The sequence below is a fragment of the Syngnathoides biaculeatus genome, chromosome 6 (genome assembly GCF_019802595.1).
Source record: "Syngnathoides biaculeatus isolate LvHL_M chromosome 6, ASM1980259v1, whole genome shotgun sequence".
Classification (NCBI taxonomy): Eukaryota; Metazoa; Chordata; class Actinopteri; order Syngnathiformes; family Syngnathidae; genus Syngnathoides; species Syngnathoides biaculeatus.
The window spans coordinates 31,156,810-31,181,471 of NC_084645.1; the positions used below are offsets into that span (position 1 = coordinate 31,156,810).

Genomic DNA, 24,662 nt, shown 5'->3' on the forward strand with positions numbered 1-24,662 from the left:
CAGATGTTATATCATTCACGAATTGAGATACAAGTAAAGTGAGTTATGAGCTGAGTCACAGAACAAATCGACTCTTAAGTTCGGGGAAGGATGTGGGAAGTTGTTTTGCGGTTGCCTTCCATCATATCAGACTCCAGCTTTATCGGGAGCACAAGATTGACGCTAAAAAGTTGTTTTTCAAAAACGTATTACTTCACTTCATATGAATTAACTCAGTGTGATGAGTAGACCTCGTGCGTCTGTGATTAGAAAACAAGGAAGTGCTCATTAATTGGGTTGTTGACAGCCGGGCTTTCATTGTGATTCCTGCTAAAGATTATGTATAAATTTATGTTCACTAATTTTCTTTGTAATGGCAGGGGGAAGAGAGCAAGAAAGAAATAAGACACACAGATTAGCCAAAGTAAACAAGGGCAAGATGAAGCCTGCACATTTTTAGTGATGGATTAATGACTATCTTGGAATTTTAGTTAGAAAGTAAACCAAAGAGCACTGATTAATCGGCAATGACAAACAACCACTCTTAACATTTGACTGGTGTATTGTCAACCACGAAGGCCCAAATAGAAACAGTTTGCAGGTCGAGTGAGCCATAGAGAAAAGCGAAAGCATGTGAGGCTGGAAAGGAAGAGGTCATCGATCCATCCATTTTCCAAGTTGCTTATCCAGGGTCACGGGAGTGCTGGAGCCTATCCCAGTTAACTTTGAGTGAAATCACAAGCACCCTGAACTGGTCGCCAGTGAGTCGCAGGGCACATGTATAGACCGTCACTGAGTGGGAACTGAACCCATGGTGCCTGCTCCAAAGTCAGTGGGGTGTAGTACGGCGCCATCAGTGACTCGATGAGGAGGCCGGATACGCATTTAGCCTACATCATATCGAAGCGACAAAGGCTATGGTCGGAAAGCTGAATTCCAGCGTTAGTGGGCATCAGAAATCACGGACGACAGAATTAAGTCCCCTCAAAAGTATTGGAACGGCAAGGCCAGTCCATTTAGTTATGCCATATACCGAGCCAAAGCAGCATGCGAGTTTTCAGAAGGAAACGTGTGGACAGAATGAAAGCTGGACAACATCAAGCGTCACATTCACCACAAGCCATTTGAAAGCAGTTAGAATTGCACGCAGATGTAAGATGTGACTCAGGATCGGTACTTTGTTGGGGGAGAGCGCCTAAGAGGGGGAGAAAATGAAGAAGCTGACACTGATAATCAAATCGAACCCAGAACAAGTTGGAATTGTCATCAAAAATATTCTCCTACCCATCAACAAGAATGCATCTCTGCTGTGAGTTCAACAAATTCACAATCACATGGCAAAGCACCAGAGTACACCAGAAAGCTGACGTAGCAAAATGTATGCCTTTGAATTTTTTAATTCAATCAAAAATTCCATCTTGCCACACCCTTATTAAGGATGAAATCAAAGACAATACAGTGTACAAAAAGATAGCTCTGTATTTTCTATACACAGAGCAAAATAATGTTCATCATAAAACAGTCCAAGAGCATCATTCAACTGTCAGTGTGTGACTGCAAAAGATATTGTGCAAGCAATAATTCAGTTTTACACCAAGAAAGACAAATGGTGATATTATTGTAAATTAGGAAAAATAAGTGGAGTAGGTCAAAGTTTATAGCCCGGTTTGGTTGAAACAATGAAAAAAAAAAGTTCAATGACCTCAGTCTTCATCCTCAGAGGAATAAGTGAGTTGGAGTGATTTTGGGTGCAATTGGGTGGGTGTGTGAAGCACAGCATCCAATCGGAGGAGGTTTTTGACACAATGCAAAACAGCCAAAATGAGATGGTATTTACAGGAAACAGACTCAAGTTCCGATACCGTTTTGTTATTATTGAATAAGGAACAATACATACTTTGTTCAGCCTCTCCTTGGGAGCTTTTATTACCACAATGTGCTTGGCTAAACCCTGGCTTGCAGAACAATCCGTCAGGTTGGAAAGGATTTCTGTCTGGTAAGCTCCAGACTTTAGATTGAATCTGTAAGAAATGTCTTTCATTGCCGGAGTGAACATGTCGGGGAAGATGCAGTATTGCATCTGCCAAGACCTGGCGCACGACAGGTGTGTGTTTAGAAATGGCGTGCGAGTGGCCATGTTGTAAAAGGGCGCGGTGTAAGAGAAGCTCGAAAATACCACCTGCCGGTATGACGCAGCCTGGCGAAATAGAGGATGGCGCTTTAGTAGCTATCCCCTGGGGCTCCCATGTTGTACGCAGCATATGAATAACATCTTGAACAGCACCTGCATATTGATCCGTTTGCCCTTCACCCAAGCCACAGATGATGATATTACAGGGCTGCTGTTCCCTGGAATCCGAAAATGCCACGTGAACATATCTGTGGAAGGGGTAAAAGGTGGAATTGTTACAATTAAACAACATGAGGACGGCATCAATCAATATTGTGTCGCGATAAAAGATTTTCTCACCTATGGGCTCCCAGCAGTATCGATCGACAAAATGTCAAAGAAGCAATGTGTTCTGGTTTAATCCCCCAACAGTCTGAGACAGCCGAAGCGCCGCTCAGGTGGAGGAAGAGCGCCAGTTCGTCTTCGCCGATGCACTCCACCACACGTATCTGCGCTTGTGTTGCTAAAGTCAGGACGGCGTCAGACTGTTTGACTGCAGACAGCAGGACAGAGACGCCAAGAGCTTGAAGGGTGGCAAAAATATGTTCCAGTGAGCATTCCGCCCAGGCACTAAAGTGCACGATGCTTTTCCTGTGTGTTCCGTTCCCAATTTCCATCGTGTCGCTTGCATTTAGCCATTTGGGTTGCAGTGAAACAGTCAAAACCACTGCTTTGACTGGATCCTGGCGACTGTCTTGGTCGTGTGTTGCAAAGTCCCTGTGAATGACTTGTCCCTCAATCAAACGTGAAGAGCTGACAGGAAAGCCAGACACCGGCGTATGTAGAGCGTGGAAATTGTCGTTTAGAAACCGGAGTGATAAGGACGCAGAATCTGCCTGACAGCCATTTGAGTCTACATACAAATTACCCTGAAAACTCCTGCTGTTGTCTGAGCTTGAAGATTTGTCATTTTTACAGCTCCAGTTAAGGAGCAGTTTGAAAATTAGCTCCCCCATAAAGTCAGAGTGGGCAAAACCCAAACGGGTATGAAAGAAAGATGCTATTAACTTTTCAACATGAACCCTATCCGAGTGAGATGCCGATTGCGTGCTTGCAGTTAAAGTCTTCGCTGACAGGGAGAATCCATAAGGAGCCACTGCGACAGCGATCAGATCCTCTAGCTCCTCCAATGCAAAAGCCACCGTTTGGTCAGCCAAGCGTCTGGCAGAGGCAGACTCGGCTGCTTCCCTGGAGTTATAGACACGAGATACATTGAGTTCCTTAGATCCTGTGGCATAAATGGTACGCAGCAATGATGCCAAGAGGAGGATAAATGACTTGGATCCATCCCCTGTTTGTCCGCTGTGCTTCCAGACGCACTCAACCATCATCCTATAACGAAACAGAAGCAAATAAGGGGTCGGCAAAGGATCTTTGTAATTTCCTTTCAAAATCCCTGGCCAAGGTCTTCGCCTGATATCACGCCCCTGGCGTTCTGTCTATGGGGCAGTGCATTAAACAAAGAGATGAGACACCAACGACCTGAAACAAATAATCACTGATGCCATTGGCACCATTGATGAAGCAAAGTAAAAAAAAAAAATAAAACATGGCAACATGTCTTGATGATTTGGGTGCAACTAATGGTGCCCACAGAAAAGTGAACGACTCGTCAGCACATCCGCCTCACAGTCCAGAGGTTGTGGGTTCAAACTCGATTGCATGTTCACTGTGCCCCTGAGTGAGTTTTCTCGGGGTAATCCGGTTTCCTCCCACGTTTCAAAGGCTTTCAAAGTAGGTTGATTGAAAACTCTTAAAAGTCCACATAGTTATGAATGTGATTGTAAATGGTTATTTGTCTATTTGTGCCCTGTGATTGGCTCACATTCTCGGTGACACCCACAAACTTATTGAGGATAAGTGGTCTAGAGACTGGATGGATGGATAATGGTGAGTTTTTTTTTTTTTTTAATACTGATTAGTCTATTCATTTGCCTGTTTAATTATTTTGTTACATTGTAAAGAGACTTTATGAACACCTTTATACAGTGGACAGTTAAAACAGCGCAGTCATGGGGGAAATTATGCCTTTAGCCTTTTATGCTGCCTGTCAAGGCTGGTGTTTCCCCATTTTATTAGCATGTCGCAGTTCTGTAGCCACCTTTTTCCTGGAGGTGATGATAATGAAACGATTACGACAACAAGTTCTTGTGAGAACATGGAAGCAACAGTGAGGCTTTAGTCACTAGCGGGCTTTTTGTTTGTTTATTGCTTTCTTTTGTAAACACTTATTAACAGCCGCAACTTTTAAAAGTATTATTTTACAGCTTGGGAACGTGTTGAGCGGTGAACCTTCCACAAGCTTCTGAGACTACTCTGGTGGTATCCTGGCCAATTCTTCCTGACAGAATTTTGGTGAGTTCAGGAGAGGTTTAGTCTGATTTGTCTTCAGAGACAAAAATTGAAATGTGTGTTTTTGCATCGTGTACATAAACTTCTGGCTTCAACTGCATGTGTGCTTTTTTTGTTGACAAAAGCCCCCCGGAGGAACATTTCCATCCTACATTGTGGTTGTGATATGACAAACCACTCCACTTAGACATACACACATATGTAATTACACTCACAGATATTTATATACTTAAACAAATATACATATTTCAGTCCCTCATTTCTTTTGTAAAACTGAGGTACAGCTCTTCGTTTTTAAAATAACTTAAACTGGTAAAGTGCTCTATATTTTCTAAGGTGCATCTTTTAGATGTATGATTTTTTTTTGCATTTGGATCATACCAAAATATATTAAACTAAAAATAAATTTCTCTTCAATAAAAAATAAATGCCTGAAAAAAAAATATTATTTTCATTCATACAGCACTCTTTTATCTATAACACACAGTACACCTGTTAATATTTCACTGTATTTATAAGTGATTTGATGATGGACTAAGTGTTAGGACTACACTAGTACTCATCGTTAAATAAGATGCCTCAGATTTTTTTTCTAGATTGTTCATTGCCTGACCGTCTGATGTGAAAGAGTGAAGAAATTTGCTACAAAACTGCAACTGTACATTATATTTGGCGACTTTCTCATGCTATCCTCCCACCTTTAGCAGGGACTGTAATGTTTTCTTAACAGAGCTGCAAAAGCTGGTGTTCCCGCATGGTTTACGTCTCTAAAAGGTACTTTACACCTAACGGACATCAGTGGGTGTTGGCCGAACAGCACCAATATGCAGTGAGGGGACCACCAAATTTTCAGGTTTGGGGGCCAGTATCTGAATTATGTCTGCATGTGAGGGAAATCAAGTAAAGGCAGGACAAAAGTGTGAAATTTGGCCCACAATTAATCTTCCCACAGTTGGTTGTGTTGAAAGCAATTGTCAATGTCCAGCAATTACTTTAAATATCACAACTGGCCACTGGTGAATGACAAATCATGTCTTTAGCCCTTGATGATGCCTGTAACGACTGGCATTTTCCCACCTTTGTTTCCAGTGTGACATATTTGTATAAACAGCACTGACACCAAAGGAGGGGGGAAAGTCAATTTTACACTATTGTGGTAGTATCTGAAGTGGGACATCACCTGCAGGCCAGGAAATATTGGTAACGGTTTTGTATTGAAACAACTGTTGCTGTACAACAAGTATTCTATATGTCATAGCCGACATGGACATAATCATGTTTCTAATTATCACTGCTGGAAACAGTGTTGCTATAGTTACCTGGCAAGTGGATGGTCAAGTCGTAGTGCCGTGAGAATGCGTGTCCCACTGCGGCTCAACATCACATGTCCGTTCTCTCGGGTGAACAACACCTGTCCTCCTTCGGGTCCGAAGATGCGGAGGACGACGGCCTCCAGTGCACACGCCACCTGCATGACATGTTTCTGGTGAAGGCGCCGCACTTGCGGCATTTCTACGCACTAGAAAAGAAGAACGTGTAGAGGTGTATTATTAGATTATTATTATTATTAGATGTATTAGGTCCACACTGTTTAGGCTGTAAGAGTATAAATATACATTTTTTTTTTGCAAATGCAACTGAGGCCAACAAAATGATATATTGGCTAGCATCTATGAATTAAGAGTTCCGAGGTTCTGGGTTAGAAGTAGGATGTACTCTTTGTGCATGCGTGGGTTTTCTCTGGGAACTGTGGCTTCCGCCCACATTCCACCACCATCCACGTTAGGATCCTAAATTGTCCTTATGTGTGAATCTGAATGTGAAGGCTTGTTTGTCTACTTGTCCTGCAATTGGTCCATCTAAACTCCACACACAGCTAACCAGATAACGAGGACAAACACTTTGAAAATGGTTGAATTAAAATGCAACTAATCCAGACCACATATGATTGGAGTTCAATGGAATTATTAACTTTTTATTTTTCCCAGCTTCATGTACGTCCAAAAACAAACAAAAACATCATATTTAACGATCACGATCTAGATGGTGAAAAAGTTATTTTTCCATGTAGTGTTAGCGTGGGGATCACAGTTGTCATACTGAAGCATAGTGCTCAGGAAACGGTATTAATTTAGCAGGATTCTTACAATGAATCTATTGGGTCCCTTTTTAATATCCTCCCCAACATGACATTTATGGTTGATGCTAAAATATTGACATACACTCAATGGACATTATTAAGCACACATGGTACAAAGCTAGACCGCCACTCAACCATCACTTGTATACAACACACATCGACGCACACATCGTTAGCATCGAGCTACTTTTTTCATGACAAAACTGATAACAACCGGCGAATCAAGCCGTCTGATTTAGTTCGTTTGTCCGGACTATCATCTCAACACGTTCTGCTTATCTCGAAGTAACACCGGCCAGAATCTCTTAAGAAAGACATCCAGAAAAAACTTACTATTACGCAATCTAAACGACGCTTCCCACTGTATCCCGGAGACGGAGCTTCTTCTCTTGTAAGCATGCATACGCAGCAAAGGTCAAAAGCTACTACTGCCACTTAGCGTGTGGCGGTATGAGCTGCACTCTACAGGAAATGAAACAGTATTGTACAATTTTAATAATAGTGCTTTTGACCCCGAAAGGGACAAGCCGAAAGAAACACACATAGTGTATTAGTTATGAATTATACACCACATTTTAAACCAATACAGTTTTATGAGTAAAATGGTGGGATAATACATTTAAACATTTAAATAGATGGTTTTTTGTTACAAAATGAATTTCACTACATAATCTGCACTGAAAAAAAAATATCTTGAATAAACAGGGATACATCGGAAAAAAGACGTTTTCAGAGTCCCCGTCCCTGACCTTGGAAATGAAAAAAAGAAAGAAGAAAAAATATAAATCTGCAAAAATTCAATGGGTGTTAAACCACAAGTATACAAAGGGCCAATGTAAACTATTTTCTACATTTTGTGTATGCTTACATGTATAAATTAAGGGTATTTAATCATGGTGCATGTATTCACAACACTCCTCATGTTTGTCTCATTATATATCAAAAAAAGTATAGCGTACTGGGATTTTAAGTTTAGCAGCTATAAATTCAATGTCGGCTTGAAAAAGTGTTTCATGAATCCAAATGGCTTTGGTTCACACATGACTGTAGAAAATAATTTTCAGCAACATCAGTTTTGATTCCCAGCTGAGATTTTTGCCATATTGGCCTTGGAAGGAATCCCTCAATGTGTTCGACAATTTATACACACACTCACACAGTAGCTGCAGTGACCTTAACCTTTGCCCAAAATCTTTTGACTTCATCCCTGAATCCACTCGGTGTGCGACCTTCCCCGCCTCTCTCTGTGCCTCAACCTCCCTTCCGTACAGCATCTCTCGCTCTTTTGTGGCGTTTCAAGGTGAACTGGGCCCGGGTCCGAAACATGATCTCACTCGCTTGCTGCAGAAACCAAATCCTAAATTTCTAAATCTGGCACCAATCATCTATACATAGATGACATCCAGGTGCTTATGTAGTGCGACGTGTACACACAACACACATATATACACACACTCACACACACTCATAAGCATAATGTAAATGTTAATGCACAGTACCGCTGAACTCTCAGCATGCTAAGAAGCTTTTAAAAAGCAGTGTCACTACACTGATGAATATTCAGCTGTGTTGTGGTGAGGGTGACCAGTACGGATGAGACTGAGAAAAATAACCACACTCCCACGAGACTCATATCAGCACAGATGCAATATAACCAAAACAACGTTGTTGAATTCCTCGTCATTGAACTTCAAACTTTTTTGACGGGTACAAAAACACAAAGGACGACACGGTGACTCTCCCCCCTTACCACATGCTTGTCCTTCACCTGTCCTGTCCGGTCCTGTCATCGTCTCTCCTCCTCCTCCTCCTCCTCTTCATCCTCATCTTCATCTCTGTATGTGGGGGAAAAATAAGGGAGTACTTGTGAGTCCGGATATTGCTGCGGTGTGCACAGTCGGGATACCGGTAGGTTTGTTTATTTCCTCTCTTTGATGATGAACAATTTCAAACTATTTCCCTGAAGAAATCTGAGTTGTATTTAAAATATTCGGGCAGTTCATAGACTTGAGAATAATGTATGTTCGTGTTTTGTTTTATGAATTCAGGCTGGTTAATATGTTTACACTTTGGGAATTTTGGTAACACCATTTTTGTAAAGAAAAAAAAAAGGTTTTATCAGCTAACTTTTTATAATATAAAATATTCGCAACACTGTATGCGTTTCAAACATAAATTTTTAATATATATATTTTGATGATTTACTCATTCCTGAAAATCAATTTTTAACCCTTTTAATTAATCCTGACTCCTTTGACATTGTCAAGTGTACTACTGTATACCTACTGGAATATACTTTGAAGATGTATTCCAGTAAATAATGTTTGCATCACTTTCCAATGACCTAACATTCACTTAAGTCAGCATTTTATTCCAACTAAAAAAGGAGGACCTCGGCAGCATATATTATATAAGTGGTTAATACGTCTGATTAAGGGCGGCACGGTGGATCAGATGGTAAAGCCTTGGCCTCACAGTTCTGAGGACCTGGGTTCGATCCCGGCCCCGCCTGTGTGGAGTTTTCATGTTCTCCCTGTGCCTGTGTGGGTGTTCTCTGGGCACTTCGGTTTCCTCCCACATCTCAAAAACATGCAACATTAATTGGACACTCTAAATTGCCTCGAGGTGTGATTGTGAGTGCGACTGTTTGCCTCCATGTGTCCTGCGATTGGCTGGCAACCAGGTCAAGGTGTACCCCGCCTCCTGCCCGTTGACAGCTGGGATAGGCTCCAGCACTCCCCGTGACCCTCGTGAGGATAAGCGGCAAAGAAAATGGATGGATGGATTTACAGTCGAGAACGTCTGGCTTCAAATCTAAATGTTGTATTTTCTCCCTATGCTTGTGTGGGATTTTATCAGGTTTAAGTTCCTCTTTGAGTTAAAAAAAAAAAACAAAAACAAAAACGTGCCTCTAGATGTGCCCGGTGATTGACCGATGACCAGTCTAGGGTGGAACCCACCTTTACCCCAAAGTCAGCTCGGATAGGCTTCAGGTCACTTGTGACAAGAATGAGGAAAAGTCTGTAGGTAGTGGATGAAAAAAGAGAGAAAAACTGTAAAAAAGCAGAATAATAATACTGCTGAATAGAAACTGCAGAGTCGTTGGCAGTTTTTGAGGGATGACAGTGACCTTGGCGCCTGGCTGTGACCTCGGTTGAGCAGCATGCGCACACGTCCTCACCCGCGATGCTCCCTTCTGCCCTCCATGTCACGGCTCGGTCAGACGCAGCTGCGCAGCGGATGTCCTGCTTGCACTCTAAAGTGCCTGCGCAGCAGAAAAAGGAGAAGTCATTTGACACCATCGGTCATGTGAGAATATCGTGGCATCAATTGATCACTTGCATTTAAATGGGGTTTGCTTCGTTTTGCTGCATGGAGGAGGAGTATTCGCTTAGACTTTTTTTAAAAAATATATTTTGAGGGGAAAAGATTCATAACATCACAAGAATCAAGTAAGAATGTTACCTGAATTAAATTCTAATATTTGGTGTGGAAAATTGAGTAACGTACTAATGTCATGAAAATAAATATTATAAGAATACAGTTGAACCGCTGGCCTCACAGTTCTGAGGACCAGGGTTCAATCCCTGACCCGCCTGTGTGGAGTTTGCATGTTCTCCCAGTGCCTGTGTGAGTTTCCTCCAGGCAGTCCGGTTTCCTCCCACATCACAAAAACATGCAACCTTAATTGGACACTCTACATTGCCCCGAGGTGTGATCGTGAGTGCAGCTGTTTGTCCTGATGTGCCCTGTGATTGGCTGGCAACCTGTTCAGGGTGTACCCCGCTTCCTGCCTGCTTATAAATGGGATAGGCTCCAGCACTCCCGCACTCCTTGTGAGGATAAGCGGCTAAGTAAATGGATGGATAGAAGAATACAGTTGTGATCTTACTGGAATTAAATTGAAATGTTAAGGCAGAAGGTTGCAATTTTTTGACAATGTAGTTGTAATGCTACTGGGAAAAATGTCATCTTATTAAAATAAAGTTGTGATATGGGGAAAAAAGTTATAATTTCATTAGAAAAAAAGCACAAAAATCAGCTGGAAAGTGTTGGCCTCACAGTTCTAAGGTCCCAGGTTCAATCCCGGACTCGCCTGTGTGGAGTTTCCATGTTCTCTTTGTGCCAGCGTGGGTTTTCTCCGGGCACTCCCGTCTCCTCCCACACCCCAAAAACATGCAACATTAGTTGGACAGTGTAAATTGCCCCTCTGTGTGATTGTGAGTGCGGCTGTTTGTCTCGATGTGCCCTGTGATTGGCTGGCAACAAGTTCAGGGTGTACGCGCCTCCCGTTGACAGCTGGGATAAGCTCCAGCACTCCCTTGACCCTTGTGAGGATCAGCGGCTAAGAAAATGAATGGATGGATAAAGTCATCGTGTCATGAAAGCTGAAAAAAATTGGAATGTTACAACAATAAATAAACCCTATGTTACAAAAATCAAGTTGTAATTTTGCGAGAATAATATTGCGATGTTAGTGGAATAAAACTACAATCGTAGGGGAAATTGTACTGTTGTAAAGTTGTAATATGAAAATAAAGTCGTAATTACAAAATCACCATTGTTATATTTTAATGTGTTTAGAAAAATAGATTTATGAAAACATACTCATAAGTTTAAAGCAAGAACATCACAGTATTACAAGAATAGATTTTAACCAGTGAATGCCAAAATTCCTGCAAATACCAAAAGCTCAGGTCTTGAAACATTTTCTTCCTCTCCGTAATCGACTTCTCAAGGGGGGGCCTTGTTCTTCGCAATTTCATGCGAAAGTTACGAAAATATAAATGCTTGTTTCTTTTCACTAAATTCTTATTTTGATTATATCATAATGCATTGTTTTAAAACCATTCCCATTCTTTTATGATGACACCCCAAGGATCAAGAATTACAGCACGCTATTCAGCCTTTTTCTAAACTTCAAAGAAATCCCCTTCGTGTTTTATGTTACTGCGCTTTCGCCAATGTGTCAGATGTTGTTGTCCATGATGACTAACATTGGAACTCGGGAGCTTGCGACAAGGCGATTGGCCGCTCTGAACTAATCAAGAATGTGGCAAAAAAATTACAAGTTTTACATAACATGGCCCCTTTATTGATATTTGTTTATATGCAGTCGGTGGATATTACACATTTGGGTGCTGATGCTTATTTGAAGAGCCTTGATGGAGGTTCTTGCTCTCCCGATTGCTATTGTTCTCTTGACACCTGTTCTCCATTTCTCCAAGGATGTAATTCTCGGTTCTGTCAAGAGTACAATATGACGGGCAACCACCGAGCTCCTCCCATCGTTCCTAGAGGAGCTGCCCACAGGCTCAACGCGACAGAAAACCAAACACATGCTGCGGGCCAAAGTCCTGACAAGTTTATGAGTGAGCCTCAACGAATTCACAGTGAGTAAATGCAACGTTATACAGTCTTGTGTGGATAATATACACATTGTACACTATATGAATTCTTAGCTAGTAAAAACACCGGGATAATTCCTGCAAATACTTAATTAGGTTTACGCTCACTATTTATTGTCAATTTGGAATACAAGTGTTATATTAAGCATACCTTTAAAAGGATAATAAATGCTCGCTTCTGATTGATATTGTCTCTGGGGTATTAATTGCACACTGTTTATTATGTATCTTTCCTGCACCCACTCACTGTATTAGATCTGCTCTGTCCTTCTTGCTAACAATTATTATTGACGAGTTTTTCTAGTGGCGGCACAGTAGCGCAGCTGTAAAGCGTTAGCCTCATATTTCTGAGGTCTAGGGTTCAATCCCGGCCCCGCCTGTGTGGAGCTTGCATGTTCTCGCTGTGCCTGCGTGGGTTTTCTCTAGGTACTCCGGTTTATTCCCACATCCCAAAAACATGCAACATTAATTGGACAGTCTAAAATTGCCCCGAGGTGTGATTGTGAGTCCGGCCGTTTGCCTCCATATTCCCTGCAATGGGATGGCAACCAGTACACGGTGTACCCTGCACCTTTGCAACCCTTGTGAGGATAAGCAGCTAAAAAAATGGATGGATGGAGGTTTTTTCTAGTCTGCTCCCACATATGGGAAAGTCACAATTACTTAGGTGTTTATTGACTGGAGGATTCATAGTAAAACACAAAGATAACGAACACGCAAAGGCAGGAGCTGCTGTTGGCCACAACACACACCCACTCACTCACCAACGTCACATCCCACCCCATCAGGGCCCGCCTCTTAAAGGCACCTCAAAGTAATCAAATTAAGGCAAAATCTAGAATGGATCGCTCGTAGTAGTAGTAATAGTAATTGAAAAGTAAACTTTCCATAAAGACCCTTGAATATACATCCATCCATCCATATTCTTTGCCGCTTATCCTCACGAGGGTCACAGGGAGTGCTGGAGCCTATCCTGTCAACGGCCAGGAGGAGAGGTACACCCTGAAGTGGTTGCCAGCCAATCGCAGGGCAAATTTCGACAAACAGCCAGACTCACAATCACACCTAGGGGCAATTTAGAGTGTCCAATTAATATTGCATGTTTTGGGGATGTGGGAGGAAACCAGAGTGCCCGGAGAACCCCCACGCAGGCACAGGGAGAACATGCAAACTCTGGGACCTCAGAACTGTGAGGCCAACGCTTTACCAGCTGATCCACCGTGCTGCCCTGTAATATCCAGCAAATGTGAATATATTCAAAGATCTGAGGATTCGCATTCAATTTTTTTTTGGGTGTGTGCTTATTTTGTTTTGCAGCATCAACGTGGGTCGTGGCGGCCTTCTGCACTGTGAGCTTGTGCGTACTCTTTGCGTTCGGCATTTGCGCGTGGAAGAAATGTCAGAAAAAGGACAAGGACAAGAAAAAGGGACAAGAGAAGAGCAAGGGAGGAGGAGATGCTGAAATTGATGAACTTTCCAAAGAGGTACACATCTTCCCCGAAATGTCTGCTTCAAACTAAATTGAAAGGCATGAGTCCTGTTATGATATGCATTTCCACTTAATTTTGTGTCAGTCAATACACTTTCCAAGGGGTATTATTGAGTTATTATTATGATCCATTTTTTGGGGGGTGGGGGTGGGAGGGAGTCCTTTTCAGAAATGCAGTGCACAGATTTTTGCCTGGATACAAGTACTTGCAAAAGTTTTCAGAGATTTTGAGTTCCCCCAGAAAGTTATTAGACTGTTGGAATAAGAAGTAGAAGAACAAGAAGAAATAGAACAAGTTGAGAAGGAGAATAGGAATAAGAACAAGAAGAAATGAAGCGTTTTCTTGAGGGCCTTTGGGGGCCCTGTTAGATAATAAATAATGAGAAAGACAAAATTGAGGCCAACATAAGTTTTATCCACAATTTTGGGGGTAAATTTGAGTTGCGAGTGAACGACGTTGTCATGTTTGTTGTGTGTCTAAACAGCCGCTGAAAGTCGAAAGCAAGAAGGTAACAGAGTTGTTAGACATCCAACCAAAGGAAGACGAGAAGTTGGGAAGACTGCATTTCACACTAGACTATAACTTCACTGAAAATATGGTGAGCTGTCCGCCAAATCTCAAGTGTCACCCGATAATCATAACTTTTCTTAATGTTAAATATGTTCTACTCTCCCATTGTAGCTCGTAGTGGGCATCTTGCAGGCCGCCGGGCTTCCCGCCATGGATGTGGGTGGGAGCTCGGACCCTTATGTTAAGGTCTATCTGCTCCCAGACAAAAAGAAAAAGTTTGAAACAAAAATTCACAGGAAGACTCTGGAACCCAACTTCAACGAGACGTTCACATTTAAGGTGATATTTTTTTTTCTGCGTTTTTGATATGGAATGTTCCAATTTATAGTGGAAACAAGCTAAATTCTGTTCCAGGAAGTTGATCAATATCATATTATGAGTCAGAATTTGTCCCCCCCCCCTGTAGGAAATATTAACATTTTAATAGCCTCATTATACAATGGTAAAAATGAGTAACCCATCCATTTATTCATGTGTAGCTTTGGCTCATTAAGGTTGTAAAATTGCTGATTGGGCAGGTACCGTACACCGAGCTGGGCGGGAAGACGCTGGTGATGACAGTGTACGACTTTGACCGCTTCTCCAAGCACGACGCCATCGGGGTGGTAAAGATACCGATGAGCAGTGTGGACTTCAGCCAGTCGCTGCAGGAGTGGCGGGATCTGCAGAAGGCAGAAAAAGAGGAGGTGTGTTGCCATCAGATCCTGGTTTATCAAACGGTCTGCCTTTACAAAGAGAAACCACATCACTGTCTTAGTATTGTTAAACTGACATCTATAGTTTGTTACCTTGCCCGATCAGATTTAATTAAATGAAGTAACAGATGCAATCGAAAATTAGAGCATCATGTCAGCATTTCTAGAGATGTACAATTTTAAAAAATAAAATCAAAAAATAAGTACTGTTCAGAGAAAATATTTGATATTTTTAGTTTAAATACCTAAAATGTATCAAATTTGCAACCTACACAGCAACAAGTGTCAGACTTAAAATGACCGAGCGGACAGTGATATTTTGAAAAGTAGTGGGATTCTATTTAAGTGATTCTTTAATTGAGAGCCATTCTAAAAATGTAATTTGAGCAAATAAAATATTTGACGCAATAAACAACTTACAATTCAATTAGAGTTTGGTCAATGATTACACATACATGAACAAAAATAATAGAAATGACTTGTTAATTTCCCATCAAATTACTACATACAAAAACAGATTAATGCCATTTAAAGTGCCACTGTCATGAAATGCATGATTTTTAGTATGTTATTAATTAAAAAAAGGCAGCCAGAATGGACCATCCGATTTTTCACCACACAATATGATTTTGACGTATATGGCTTTTTGTCACTACCGCCATGAAAATCCTCTCGAGAGATTTGTTTTCGAGGAAAAGCAGGAAATGACGTTAGTAGCAGACGCCCACTCAAGCGGTCTTGTATGTTTCCATTAGTTTTACGTCACGGGAGGTAGCTCGTTGTTCCTTCGTGTTAGCCAAAATGCCGGCTCGTTTTATTCCTGGATATTGTTCGTACACTCGGGAGGATGGATTCATTCTTCATACTTTTCAAAAGACATGGTTCGTCGTGAAAAATGGATTACACAGGTGCAAAGGAGGAGAGCTTCGTGGCTTCCAAATGACAGGTAGGTGTGTATATAACTACTACAAAAAAAAAATATTTGGGGGAGGGGGGGACACAATCCTCTCAAAATGTAACAAAAGATCCGTGCACATAAGTCAGGGATCCTAAATGTGTCGATGTATTCGTCGGCGCCGAACACGGCTTCGGCTGGGCTGGCTCATACATACTATCTGGGAGTCTGTTGTTAGTTAGAAATGATCCGCATATCATCTAACTGCGGCTCAAAATGATAATATTGTTCCGGTAACTTCACTCGATTGAGAGATGTTCTCTTCTTTGTAAAGAGCTTCCGTGTCCCACAATAGATGGCATAGCGTGTTTTCAATGGTGAATATCGCAGTGTGACGTAATGAACAGAGGATTCAGGCAATATGGCTACCACTTGGATGTCGACTGAGACTTCCTCAACTTTGCGCATGGATGACACGCTCTCCGCTCATATTTCATTTTTCGTGTGTATATTGAAGTGAATAATGTTATATGTATTTTTCATTCCAATAACAACAACAACAACTTTTGGTCAACTTGGTAACTTTACTCCTGACTCGAGGGACCAAGGCTGAGCTTTGTCCGCTGCTTGAAGGCTAAAGTTAAGGATACCTTTTCTTCAGAAATTATTTCCCTTTTTTGTGTATTCAATCTTATTCGATTGTGCACTGTATGTGACCATGACGAGTACATATTTTCCAAGTATTGGTACTTCTCTTTGTTTGTTTTAGAGCGAACGCCTCGGAGACATTTGTTTGTCCTTGAGGTACGTTCCAACAGCAGGGAAGCTGACTGTGGTAATTCTGGAGGCCAAAAACCTAAAGAAAATGGATGTGGGTGGATTATCAGGTGAGTCAAATAAAAAAAGTGTGTTCTGCAATCTCGAGAGAGGTTCATTTTTAAGTGAAACACAACTGCTTTTTAACTTTTTTTGAGCTTGAGTTAAGGACCAATCACTGTTGATGCCAGCTGCTGAATAAAGTGCACCATTGATCGTTCCCGTTCTCTCTCGTCAGACCCTTATGTGAAGATCCACTTAATGCTGAATGGGAAAAGGCTGAAGAAAAAGAAAACAACTATCAAGAAGAACACTTTGAACCCCTACTACAATGAGTCATTCAGCTTTGAAGTGTCGTGTGAACAGATAGAGGTACACACAGGCACATCTACTCTATACTTACTTGCTTGACATTGCATTAGATACAATAACGTAACTCTGCTGTATTTATCTTAGCTGTGCTTGGGTCCTAAAAAAGATTTATCTCCTCATAAGAAGGGCCTCAATACTCATCAATTTTTGCAAGCATGTACATTATAGTTGTATATTTTCATTGGTAAAATGTTGTATTCGTGTGGCTGGTGTCCATACAATAAAAGGTTCAAAATTCAATCGATCACAAATATTCACTTTCTGTGTTTGTGTATCGATCCTTATCTCCAGAAAGTGCAGCTAGCAGTGACCGTGTTGGACTATGACAAGATTGGAAAAAACGACGCCATCGGGAAACTGCTGCTCGGTGGGAGCGTTGCTGGAACCGAGCATCACCATTGGTCGGACATGCTCGCCAACCCGAGGCGTCCAATTGCCCAATGGCACAGCCTTCGAACAGAAGACGACGTCAATGCACTAATTTCCAAGAAATGAATACCTGAGAGGTGACAATGGCTGAACAGTCTCCTGACCTCATCTCCTTACATGAGCTTTCTCCACTCTATTTATCAAACATAGGCTTTCATAGGATAAATGTGATCAAGATCAGTGGGTGGCATTGCTACAGGTACTACAAAGATTGAGAACAATTCTTTCAAAGTTGCTGGTCAAACTTTGATTTATTGAAATTTTGAACAAGAAATTGAAAATTAGCTCTGGAGTCAAACTGTCACCATCTTCAAACATGTATTGAATGTACAGGAAACAGTTTAACTAATTTAGCATTCTTATATGACATACATAAGTGTGAAAAGAAATTGTTATGCAACAAAACTGTACAAAACTACTCAACCTTTTACTGCAATTAAGCATACAGGGTGTTTTACTAAGTGTTCCTTGGAGGTGAGTCCCCTCATATTAACAGGCTAACTTTGTGGTGTACCTTCCATTCTTCTTGTAATAAATCAATTACAGTTTCTCTCTGTTGCTTTGATAAATTTCTCAATTCATCCTCAACATTTACAAAGCAGTAAGTGCATTTCTCCCAGAAAATTTTAGGAAAGGCAACACATCACGAAATACCTGCAAAAACCATCCGTTTAACCAAAAACTGCTGTTCATCTCTAAAAACTAAATATCGGTCGTGGGCATGTCAGTGCCAAGTTTTGATAAGATTGATTGCCAGAGACTAGACAAAAGACAAGACTGTAATTTACCATTGCAATATCGAAAGGAAAGGACCATTGCAGAGCTCAAAGGGGAAAAAAAAGTAAAAATGTGAACATAGTACAATCTCATGAGGCAAAACTGTATATGCAGTGCTGTAGGATTTTCAAAGCAGTCTTCCTCCCCTTGATGTTTCTGGCTGTTGGGCCATAAATTCGCGTCCACATCACAACAAATATCTTCTCTTGCAATGAGCTCTTTCATAAAATTGCCAAAACAATGGTTAATCTAATCCTTCACACGTTTCCCTTCGTTAGAGAAAATCAAGATTCACTTGGGTAAAAAGTCAGATGGAAAGTCAAACGGAAATGTATAGCAATATGCTTGACACATCATGCCAACTTTTTATTTGAACCATTTTGCTTGTAAAGACTTATGGGATGAACAAATGTCTAAATGTTGTGGGGAGTGAAGCTATACAACGGAGGCTCATAATATACTCGGATCAACATAACATGGGCAAACGATCATGTCAGAAACAGCAGAGCATTGTAGATATTCATTTACATGGATGTGCCAAAGCATTGTTTAAAGAAATGAGAAACCACTCTTTTGGGTAGGCACAAGTGACACAATGATGTGAAAATTTTCAATTCTGATCTCAGACACTGCACATACCAAAGAGCCTGAGAAAAAGTATAAATTGAGGCCACGTTTGACTGAACAGCCAAGACACAGACTTTCATCACACATTTCCACTTTGCTATCAGCAGTACACTTCACTATGATACTCCAACGATAAAGAAAAAGTAACCCAACTGTGGATTTCATTCTTTTGATATGGATAGGTTTCCAATGACGTCACCACAATCCTTAGACCTTAGACGGATAAATTAACGATAGAAAAAAACTTCACGCTTCACCTATCACCTGTGTTCTCTGACCTCTATGACACACAAGATGACGTAATTGGAAACCTATCCATTCAATGAGGGTTAGGAAATCCTCAACGACTGAGATTTTATCCAACTTTAGAAATAGCATCTTCCAGAAGATTTGGGGCACTTGAAATTTGAGGTGGTACTTTCCAAGAACATTAAAACAATGACAGTGCAGACTAAATAATTTAAAAACATTTAATCCACACTTTCCATTTTATTTTTATCCATAATCCAATGATGATCCACTGTTTTTACATTAATTGGCTTGAGAAAAACTATGCAAACTATACAAACCTAAACAAGATACACTTTCTGTAAACCTTTTTGTTTTTTCCTCCATTCAACCACACACACAACACGGGGGAAAGGGCATACCATTTTTCTGAATTAGCTGTTGAAATAAAAAGTAGAAAGCTAATATTCTGATACTACTAGGTTAGCACTAAAACTAAAACTATGCTGCTAAAGTGCAAAAAACAATGGCATTTTAGCTTTCCTGGTAAGATAGGTATATATGTTATTCTATCCCAATTACAAAATCTTTTATTTTGTGAATATATATTCAAATTGTTTGAATGCAATAAAAGGTGAAAGCTAATATTCTGAGACTACTAGGTTAGCACTAAAACTAAAGCTATGCTGCTAAAGTGCAAAAAACAACAGAATTTTAACTTACCTGGTAAACTCAGAATATATATGTTATTCTATCCCAATTGCAAAATCTTTTATTTTGTGAATATGTATTGAATTTGTTTTGAATGCAATAAAAAGTAGAAAGCTAATATTCTGAAACTACTAGGTTAGCACTAAAACTAAAACTATGCTGCTAAAGTGCAAAAAACACAACAGAATTTTAGCTTACCTGGTAAGATAGGTTTATATGTTATTCTATCACAGTTGCAAAATCTTTTATTTTGTGAATATGTATTGAATTTCTTTGAATGCAATAAAAAGTAGAAAGCTAATATTCTGATACTACAAGGTTAGCACTAAAACTAAAACTATGTTGCTAAAGTCAAAAAACACAACAGAATTTTAGCTTACCTGGTAAGCTAGCTAGCACTCACCTGCCGAGTGGGAGTATTCTGCGTGTCGTCACCAGGTTGGTAAATTTCCCTTCCCTCCTCCTTGCACCAGACACTCTTACGACCCACTTGATCTTCTTGCGGGGGCCACGTCCGAATAACCTCCCGAGACCAGTGACATGTCCCGGATTGTGAGATGAAAGTCAAGCGTACAATGAGACGCATTGCCGTCGTTTTGATGTGTTTCTCCAACCTCCTCCTCCTTCTACTCGTGGAGGGTAAGTGAAACAGGCAGACACCTCTTCATCGCAAACTTTTAATAACACACACATACACAATTGTATTTTCAAACTCGAGATGACAATACCACCTGGTCCGACAGGATGTTGTTGTAATTCATGAAGATGCCTCAGAAATTTTGACCAGAAGTACTTCTTTCATAGCTCGGATAGTAATTGTTTCTTGGTTCTGATTGCCTCTCGCCAGGTGGATGGTAAATTTGAGCTGGGGTTTATTCAAAAGAACACACTGCAGGATCCCACTAGAATACTGAACTTGAGTGACACACATTAGTTCCGCCTTTTGCCTTGGTCCAATTTCACAATTTTAATATAACTGCGTACTGTAGTGCCCAGAGAAGTGGACATAGACTTCCAGGCATGCTGAGCAGTATGTTGTACATGCAAAAATTACCTGTCAATAGTAATGTCAGATGTTTTTTTTTTTTTTTCAATTGTTGCTGTTGGGTTTTTAAACTTTTTTTTTTTTTTTGGCGGGGGGGGGGAGAGGAGGGCAGTTTTGTCGAAGTGCAAATGTAGGTTGTGCTTTGTGTAGCGAGTCATTGCTTGATTTTATAGTGTGGGATGTGTGTAGTTAGTGTACACAAGCTCCTAACTCCTTTGTCCGCTTTGTCTGATTACAGTACAGTACTGTGTTGTAACCCCATTTTTTTTTTTTTTTTTTTTTTACACACCAGCACAAATCTTTGATTCCAAGTATTCACTGATGCTCAGTCTCGATCAGTTCATTGACATAAATACTATATCCCTAAATACAGTATATATTGTACATAGAGTATCTGTATGTGGGCTTGTATGTGCGGAAACGTACCCCGGGGACATACTGTACAGGAGCTAAAATAAGTATTTAACACATTACCAGCTTTCTCATTAAATACATTTCCAAAGGTGCTATTGACGTGAGAATCTCACTACATGTGTGGAGCAACCAAAGTAATCTAAAGATTGAAAGAAAGTAGAACAAGTAAGATCAGAAATAAAGCTGTGAGTAATAATGTGAAGTGACACGGGGGAAAAGTATGGAACACACCATCTGGTGTTTATTTAATAGTTTGGACAAAAGCCTTTTTTGGCAATGCAACTTTGAGACATCTCCAGAATGGAGAAACTAGTCGCATTCATTGCTCTGCTGTGATTTTGGCCCATTCCCAAATACAATCAGGCTACAAACCTTTGAAATTCTGTGCGTTTCTTCTCTGAACCTTGACTTTCAGTTCTTCCCATCAATTTTCACCTTCAATAATAAGTTTACCAGTACCATTTGATGAAAAGCAGCGCCACGCAATCTGATACCGTCATCACCATACACCACACATCCCCATCAGTGCTGGGATACGCTCCAGTGCTCCCGTGACCCTTGTGAGGACAAGTGGTTCAGATAACGGATGGATGGATAGTTTACGATGGTTTTGAGATAGCTCTCTGCTCTGACCCATCATGAGGTGTGTCTTGACTCACATGAATGCAGTAAGACACGTTTGTCAGCCATCAATTAGAAGTGAAAAAGATGACGTTCATTTTCATTGGCAAGGGACTGAATTACTGTTTGATTATTGACAGTTTTCTTTCTTTTTTGGCTTTCCATACCTCTTTGCATCTCCCTTTATGTGTTTAATACTTTTTCGTTTCACATTTTTAAACTTAATTTCTGATCTTATTTGTTCTATTTTCTTTGTACGCTTGTTCTTGATTTTATTATTTTGTATTCATCAGTAAAAATGTTTTTAGTGCACATATTTACAGCGATGGCTTCCGCGCTAGCATAGTTAGTGATTGATTATGCTACATTTTGACCATTGGATGGGAACTGTCGTAAATCTGAAGATGTCCTACAAACATGCACAGAGGCCATTTTTAAAATACTTGCTTCTGTTTTCTTATTTTCGGCTGAAATCTTAAGGAGCCCAGAATCGACCTTCAGGTTCAGAAGCAAGAGTACAAAGGTAAATTAATTCCTGTTTTTTAACAACAACAACGGACACCAAGCTTGGCTTTCACATCAAGAGGTTCTGGTTTTAGATGTCAGCTTGCGGTCTTCTGTTTGAACTTTGCATATTCTTCCTGTGCTTGTGGGGGTTTCCTCCCAGTATTTGGCAAGCACTGTTGAAAATGGGTGGATGGAAAACAACAACTGTATTGTATATTGTGTTTGATATGAGTGAAATTTATATTTCCGAGTTTATCGAGATATTAATGCACCAATTCGATAGACAAAGACAAGGTTTTATTTTTACCCATTTTGTTACATTAGAAATTAGAAAGACCTGCTGTTTATTTATATTTCTACATTTCTCATTACGGTACTTTTTGGAGTTGTTTTGTTTCTCATTATTGTCTTTTCCGTTAGTGTTACATTTACATCAAACTGATTGGATGAGCATTCCAAAATAAAGATTTTCTATGACAGGAGAGTAAAAGTTACGCCACAGAATGAGTTTAAATATAGTAATTTTGGAGTAGGCAGCAGCTGATAGAAAGGTATTCAAGCTTGTTACTCATAGATGGGGCATAAAAATTGAAAGGTACCTCTCCCTGTTCAGGTCCAATTCATTAGGAAAGAAAAAGGCAGACTTTTTGGTACAGAAATTGGCACTGTGTCCTAATGAAGTGTCCAATCAGTGATTATCATTGATGAATGTAGTGATGAGTATACTTGCACTCTTTCCAGCCTGTGTTACAGACAATATCCTGTCTACGTAGTAAAGTGGACCTCAGTTACGAGTAGTGTAAAATCTTCAGCCATCCCTCTTATCACTCCTTCCTGCTAGTGTGCGCGTTTGTGTGTGTTTGTGTGTGCAGACGGGCTAATGCACTTCGGAGGAAACAGGATCTCCTCTGGGATGAGGTTGGTACACTACACCAAAAAGAACCAGAGCAAGCCTGGGTACCGTCATGTGCCCAAAAAAAAAAACGTGAAAAAAACTAAAAACACATTTCTCACAAGGCTATCTTTGTACATGTGACAGACATTTGCACTTTCTAAGAGAGACACCGTTGATTTCAGAGGGACATGGTCAATTTCTATTCAAGTTTATAATAACTTAAACCAGTGATTCTCAAAGATTGTCCAAATGTGGTTTTCCCTCCATTATGCGAAAGAATGAAATTAATTAAAACAATTAAAAATGTGAACCATTTTACACTGGCTTTTTCGAATTCAGTATAGTGCATTTCTTTACTCGTATTTAAATTTTAAATACAAGTGAAGGATTTCTTCTCATTAAACAGTTTGTTTTTAAAGATTCAGGACTAATTTTTCTTTGGGAAATGCATTTCAATTAAATATTATTTAAGTATAGTTTTTTAATGTTCCTGTATTCAAACATAGTGTTGATGATCAAACTGTGCATAATATTCCCGTGGCTTGAATAAAGCCTCTGCCTCATTTTTGATGACGCTCAGGCTTCCTGTTCTAGTGTATTTTAATGTAGGTCAGGTGGTACCTGAAGGTCAAACAGTTTCATTAGCTGGTACTTGTAAAAAGTTGCAAAACCTGTGATTTAAACCATTAACCAGACATACAGACCTCTGCTCTCCAATGAGACTTTGTCACGCAACGTTTTGCACAACTACACAGCCAGAGACTCCTCCTCAGGTAAACTCTCTCTTAGATAAAGTTGATGATAGCAATAATGATGTAACCCTGTCACAGAAAAGAAGCTATCCATGTTTTTTTTTCCCCCACCAGAAAATTGTGGCTGCCTTAACGGTGGCTGGTGTCAGGATGATGGAGTGTGTGACTGTGCCCAGTTCCAGGCGCTGGGAGACCGCTGTCAGATCGGTGAATAAAGTCTGAACACAAACGCAAAAACAGACACATTATTGATAAAATAATTTTTCAGTGGTTGAATCTTAATGTGCATGAAACGGTCACATTTTTGAACAACTACGATAGAGATCTAAAATTCAGTCTTCCCAGAAGAGGGGAACCAGGACGTTAATCTCAATTATTATTAGTCTCCAAGCGCAAGTTGGAGTTATTATTCATGGTTTTGTTCCCAACATAAGTGAACTGTAAGCATGCTTGCATGTTATTCTAAACACGTCATATTCCCTGGTTATTTGCAAGTATTCATGAAAGAGCTATGCGCTACAATGTAATTAGTTTCCACAGATCGCTTGCGCTCTATCCCACGCACACAGCAGGAGAATTGTCATTAATATATTTTAATCTGATTTAGCATTCACACACATGTCGGAAGGGGACCGAGCTGAGACTTGAAGATATTTTTTTTTTTTTTTTTTACTATGAGAAAGTGTTTTTTCCCCCCAAAGCTCAATTCAATAAAGCTAATTACTTTGATAGATAAGGCTAATGCTCAAGCAGCTGAGCACGTTTTAAA

At 40.3% G+C, this 24,662-nt stretch overlaps 3 protein-coding genes across 10 annotated transcripts in view; 2 read left to right on the top strand and 1 right to left on the bottom strand.

The window, feature by feature from the left end:
- Positions 1-66: 66 nt before the first annotated feature.
- Positions 67-14,769, bottom strand: bbs10 (Bardet-Biedl syndrome 10). 5 transcript variants are annotated; one of them, XM_061823993.1, is made up of 7 exons: positions 14,637-14,769; positions 9,772-9,906; positions 9,602-9,662; positions 8,410-8,476; positions 5,821-6,020; positions 2,450-3,481; positions 67-2,358 (listed from the first exon to the last, which is right to left on the bottom strand). In XM_061823993.1, the coding sequence occupies exons 5-7, from the start codon at positions 6,009-6,011 to the stop codon at positions 1,683-1,685; spliced, it is 1,899 nt and encodes a 632-aa protein (XP_061679977.1). In that variant the 5' UTR covers positions 6,012-6,020; positions 8,410-8,476; positions 9,602-9,662; positions 9,772-9,906; positions 14,637-14,769; the 3' UTR covers positions 67-1,682. The 5 variants fall into 5 exon arrangements, with proteins under 5 accessions (XP_061679977.1, XP_061679976.1, XP_061679975.1 ...); XM_061823992.1 differs by having other exon boundaries at positions 8,392-8,476; XM_061823991.1 differs by lacking the exons at positions 8,410-8,476; positions 9,602-9,662; positions 9,772-9,906; positions 14,637-14,769 and adding an exon at positions 6,975-7,074.
- On the top strand, positions 3,509-17,797 carry syt1b (synaptotagmin Ib). Of its 2 annotated transcripts, XM_061823998.1 has the most exons (9): positions 3,509-4,504; positions 11,870-12,034; positions 13,367-13,533; positions 14,024-14,137; positions 14,221-14,388; positions 14,628-14,795; positions 16,469-16,586; positions 16,754-16,887; positions 17,179-17,797. In XM_061823998.1, the coding sequence occupies exons 2-9, from the start codon at positions 11,902-11,904 to the stop codon at positions 17,380-17,382; spliced, it is 1,206 nt and encodes a 401-aa protein (XP_061679982.1). In that variant the 5' UTR covers positions 3,509-4,504; positions 11,870-11,901; the 3' UTR covers positions 17,383-17,797. The 2 variants fall into 2 exon arrangements, with proteins under 2 accessions (XP_061679982.1, XP_061679980.1); XM_061823996.1 differs by lacking the exon at positions 3,509-4,504 and having other exon boundaries at positions 11,616-12,034.
- Positions 17,798-20,159: 2,362 nt separating this feature from the next.
- otogl (otogelin-like) overlaps positions 20,160-24,662 on the top strand; it is a 45,806-nt gene continuing 41,303 nt past the window's right edge. For all 3 annotated transcript variants that reach the window (XM_061823988.1, XM_061823989.1, XM_061823990.1), the window contains exons 1-5: positions 20,160-20,298; positions 22,220-22,262; positions 23,119-23,164; positions 23,836-23,914; positions 24,008-24,100. In XM_061823988.1, coding sequence (XP_061679972.1) covers positions 20,217-20,298; positions 22,220-22,262; positions 23,119-23,164; positions 23,836-23,914; positions 24,008-24,100 — 343 coding nt within the window. In that variant the 5' untranslated portion in view covers positions 20,160-20,216. The remainder of the gene's footprint in view (positions 20,299-22,219; positions 22,263-23,118; positions 23,165-23,835; positions 23,915-24,007; positions 24,101-24,662) is intronic.